Raw genomic sequence first — 4,500 nt, forward strand, 5'->3', positions numbered from 1 at the left:
GTTTAACACATCCCCATTCTGTCGCGGTGTGGACATCAGGGGACTGGGAGGCTGCTGAGGTCTTCCTGGACTTGCTTGTCATTACACAATGACATTTTGTGTAACTTCTGGCACCGTGCAATACCCCTTAATAACTTCTAATTATATCCATTTCACACACCTTACTGCAATTAGCACACAAAAAGGCATACATTTATATATTTATGTTAGTATTTGTGTTTGACATTTGTTTTTGCACTATTCTTTGCACAGTGTTTGTTCGTGTACTGCCTGTGAATTTCCCCCCGGGGAGAAGTAAAGTACCTAAAGTGACTACCTACACAAATTGTTGTTGCTGATTCTGGGGAGTTGCTGCTTTCCCTTTTATAGTTTAAAAAAAATTATTTTAATTTTTGGACAGTATGTTGTGTATGAAATAGACCATATGTTGAGGGTTCACTGTGTCATTTTGATAATATCAGTGAGCATTTTTTCTGTTGTGGTTCATGTAATGATAAATGGAATGCCCCTATTTTCAGTCAACATATTAACTTGGCCTGATGACACAACAACTTCATATACTATGTATTTTCTAAGTTTCCAAATTAAATAAAGGAATAAATTACTTGTGAAAGGCAATTGTTTTCAGAAATAATACTAACTTGTTCTTTAATAAATGAAAAAGACAATGGGAATAGACTATCTAAATGTCGGAACTACATTACCCATCATTACTTTGAACGAAAATGTGCTACTTTTCCCGCAAAGTGAGGTATTTTCTCGTCTATTGGCTGAACGCCATGGAAGGAAACGAATGACGAAATATGATTGGCTAGTGCGCTCCCTGCAGTTACCCGGATAAAGATTGGCTATATTTTCTGCACAATTGAAAGCGGGGGCTGTAGTTCAAACCACTAGTCGGCAACAAGAAAGTCGATTTTGTGCTGCAGTGTCAGAAATTATTAGTGGCTGTTAAATATGGTAAGTAGTTCATGTCGTCTGTTGACATATCAGAATAGTTAATTGTGTATGACAGTGGTTTGTTGGCAATAAATAGCGCCAGTGCATTTCAGTGAATAGCTAACTGTTGGCCGATAGTATTAGCTGTTGTAGTAGCTAGCGGCTGCATTGAGCAAGCGATGTAATAGCCACAGAAAGCTAAAAGGGGCGGTAAATGTGGCAACCCTCAGTTAACGTTATTCCACGATTTGACGGCTGCAAACTCATTAACCGTATTCGTGTCTTCCAGGCTGGTGGTAAGGCAGGTAAAGACTCTGGGAAGACCAAGACAAAAGCTATTTCACGCTCGCAGAGAGCAGGACTACAGGTTTGTCCATTGAAATTCATTAATTTCCTCGGCTGTGCTAACACAAGCTAACGTTAACAACCAGACGTCGCAGAGGTTACCCAGCTGGTGGCCGCCTCTCACAGACAGGCCAGTGAACCCTTTGTTTGTCTGCACTAATGTCCGTTCTCTTTCTTATCGCTGCAGTTCCCAGTGGGTCGTATTCACAGACACCTCAAGTCCAGAACCACCAGCCACGGCAGAGTGGGAGCCACTGCAGCGGTGTACAGCGCGGCTATACTTGAATACCTCACGGCCGAGGTAAACCTCCATTTATCTTACACCATATCCCTAAAAATCTGCTCTGGAGAGCTGCTGTCTTCTGCCCACTGTAAATATCTAAAGCCTGGCATTCTTCCAGGTTCTGGAGTTGGCAGGAAATGCATCAAAGGATCTTAAGGTGAAGCGTATAACCCCACGCCACTTGCAGCTGGCCATTAGAGGAGATGAAGAGCTGGATTCACTTATCAAGGCCACTATTGCTGGAGGAGGTAAGGGAACAGTTCTGCACCACGGTGGCCTGTAAAAGTGAACATTGTTATAAAGAATTTCATATTTTAATGTCTAAAAATACATGTGTGAATAAATCTAAACTTTTTGGGGTTTTTTTACTGTTTGAAATAACTCATTTTATGTTGTACTTATCATAGAGGCTACACATTTTTTGGATTAGAGCCGCAAATAAAGATTTTTCCTCGTCTGTTTATTTTTCAATTAAGCAATTGATTCTATAACATGTCTGAGAAATTCCCATCGATTCATGGAGGCCAAGGTCATGACACTAACATGTTTTACTTACTAAATCATGATTATTTAATAGTCAAAATTGCTGCCTCTTAATTTTGTCAATCAGATTATCAACCAATGTAAACAGCAAGTATTCTAATATATCTTGACTTCAACAATGTTAATGGCTCATCCATTGTCCTCTTTGTTTTCCAGGTGTGATCCCTCACATCCACAAGTCTCTGATTGGAAAGAAGGGCCAGCAGAAGACCGTATAACCTAAAGTGCTCTGGAAGTTTGCATCACGTGGTTAAATGTCTTACATTAGAACACCTTTAGGAATTATTTGTATGGTTGAGCTTGCATTTACTCACCTGGGGTATTTTTTAAAAAGTGGCTTCAGAGAAGCTCAGTTTTTGTTTTTTCTGGTGCTGCAGTTTTTGTGTTGAAACTTGCTTTTGTGGCGTTCCCATGTTTAAAGTGGTGTTTTAATAAAGCTCTTATTGGGCATTTGCAGTTTGTTCTTTCAGTTCTTGCATTTTCATGAGCTTGTTATCATTTCTACAGTGAAGGTATTCTGTTGACCACTCCAGTGTGGCTGGTGTTCATGTGTTTGGCTTTAGTGGTCTAAATCGTCCCAGTTGGAAAGAATCCACGTCTGCAAAGGACTACCATAGCTTGCATGTGGAAAGCGTCATGGCATGCTTAAAACCAGCTTAAGCAGGTGAACCATCAGTTTCAGCATTGTGTAGTTGCATGAATTGCAAAGCATGCTTGACACCAGTTTACCCATGGACTGACATGAACTGGGAAAACCCTATGGTCATTTTTGGATTCCTGAATAAAGACTGAACTGGCACAGTCAGAATATTTTGCATATTGTGGTGTATGGATGGCTTATTGCATGAAGGCAGTTTAACTGCATTCCTGGCTTCAAAGGGAGATGGTGTGACTAAGAATAAAGAGAATAACTTTTCCTTCAGCTTTTGAAATATATACATGGGGGGGGGGATTAACCCTAACCCATCAATACATTTTTGAAATGCATAAAAGATGGCTTAGTAAAATGATTTATTTTCTCTTAAGGGGTTATAGAAATTCTGAGTTTGAGCTTAAATGTAAAACTCAGCGGCCATCCAGTTTTCTACAGAACATTTTATAGGTTAAATGTAACATCTGAATATTTGGATATTATTTTTACAAGGGAGCCTGATTTGATAGCACCAACGACAAATAGTTGATTTTTGGACCTATTTTAAGGAAGTGCTCATGGACCAAAATTCATTAAACACCATATAAAGAACATAAATCTCAAAGCATCCATGGGTCTAGACAGGAATGGTTTGAGTAAAATCTTGAAATCACCTTCCTCTTCAGCCATCTTTTAACCATAACATTAGACCACCACTGGGTGGCACTATAATACCACCACAAGCCTCCTTCTGTTGAAGTGCCAACCATGGCCTCAGGTATTCTGATATATGGAGCCCATATGACCAGAAGCCAGGGCCTGTATTTACCAAGGATCACCCTCTTCTCTTGGGAAGAGTATGAATGGCCTCCGTGATTATGTAAAAGGAATTATGTGGATTCAACAAATTGAAAATGCTGACGGGCAGATCTAAACCATTCCAGCATCTAAAAATGTACATTTATCACATTCTCAACAATAGTACGCTGTTTTTTCACAGGTGTTCAATTTGATCCCAGACAGTCGAGTGATTGACTATAAACAGGATGGAGCTCTGTGGTGTGTGCGTGTCCAGGCAGATTTATGGGGACAAAACCATCTCCAACTTATCGACCTGGATGACTTTGAGTGGGGTTTTATGGCAAGTAGACACTGACTCATCTTTTAGGTAAATTTATAGTTGCATTAACCAACTTTGCATTTTAGCAACACTTAGTTAAAGGGAGAGTTCAACCCAAATCAAATATACATATTTTACCTCTTGCCTGTAGTGCTGCTATCCATCTAGATTGGTTTGTTGTGAGCAGTTTCCTGTAGGAACTATTTTCTTTCTACCGATAGTTCCTACATGAAAATGCTCACAACAAATCTGTGGATCATCTTGAGTAACCGGGTCATGATTTCTGGAAAGAGACGTTGCTGTTGAGTTTTTCAGATGTATTTTTTGAGCACCACAAGCCGAGTGCCATATAGTCCCATTATATTCAAAAAAGGCAGACATCTCTACGGCAGATATCTCCAAAACTCAGCAGCTCACACCAAAACAATCCAGATGGATAAACAGCACTACAGGTAAGAAGAAATTCATGTACTTTTGATTTTGTTAAATTTGATTTCTGCTAGAGAGTATTTATTTATTTATTACCCAGAAATCCTTGAGATATAAGTGGTCAGTTACAGTTAGATGGATGAGATGCTGTCTTGATGTAGCCCCACTTTCTCACTTTGAGATTGTAGCTGTTCTGGAACTTTCGATCAT

The 4,500-nt window shown here is 39.6% G+C and overlaps 1 protein-coding gene across 2 annotated transcripts; it reads left to right on the forward strand.

Moving 5' to 3' along the window:
* The first annotated feature begins 805 nt into the window (after positions 1-805).
* On the forward strand, positions 806-2,560 carry LOC122870525 (histone H2A.Z). Of its 2 annotated transcripts, none has more exons than XM_044184780.1 (5): positions 806-960; positions 1,229-1,299; positions 1,465-1,585; positions 1,686-1,815; positions 2,267-2,560. In XM_044184780.1, the coding sequence occupies exons 1-5, from the start codon at positions 958-960 to the stop codon at positions 2,326-2,328; spliced, it is 387 nt and encodes a 128-aa protein (XP_044040715.1). In that variant the 5' UTR covers positions 806-957; the 3' UTR covers positions 2,329-2,560. The 2 variants fall into 2 exon arrangements, with proteins under 2 accessions (XP_044040715.1, XP_044040714.1); XM_044184779.1 differs by having other exon boundaries at positions 810-960; positions 1,229-1,306; positions 1,472-1,585.
* The last annotated feature ends 1,940 nt before the right edge of the window (positions 2,561-4,500 follow it).

Source organism: Siniperca chuatsi, linkage group LG22 (genome assembly GCF_020085105.1).
Source record: "Siniperca chuatsi isolate FFG_IHB_CAS linkage group LG22, ASM2008510v1, whole genome shotgun sequence".
NCBI lineage: Eukaryota > Metazoa > Chordata > Actinopteri > Centrarchiformes > Sinipercidae > Siniperca > Siniperca chuatsi.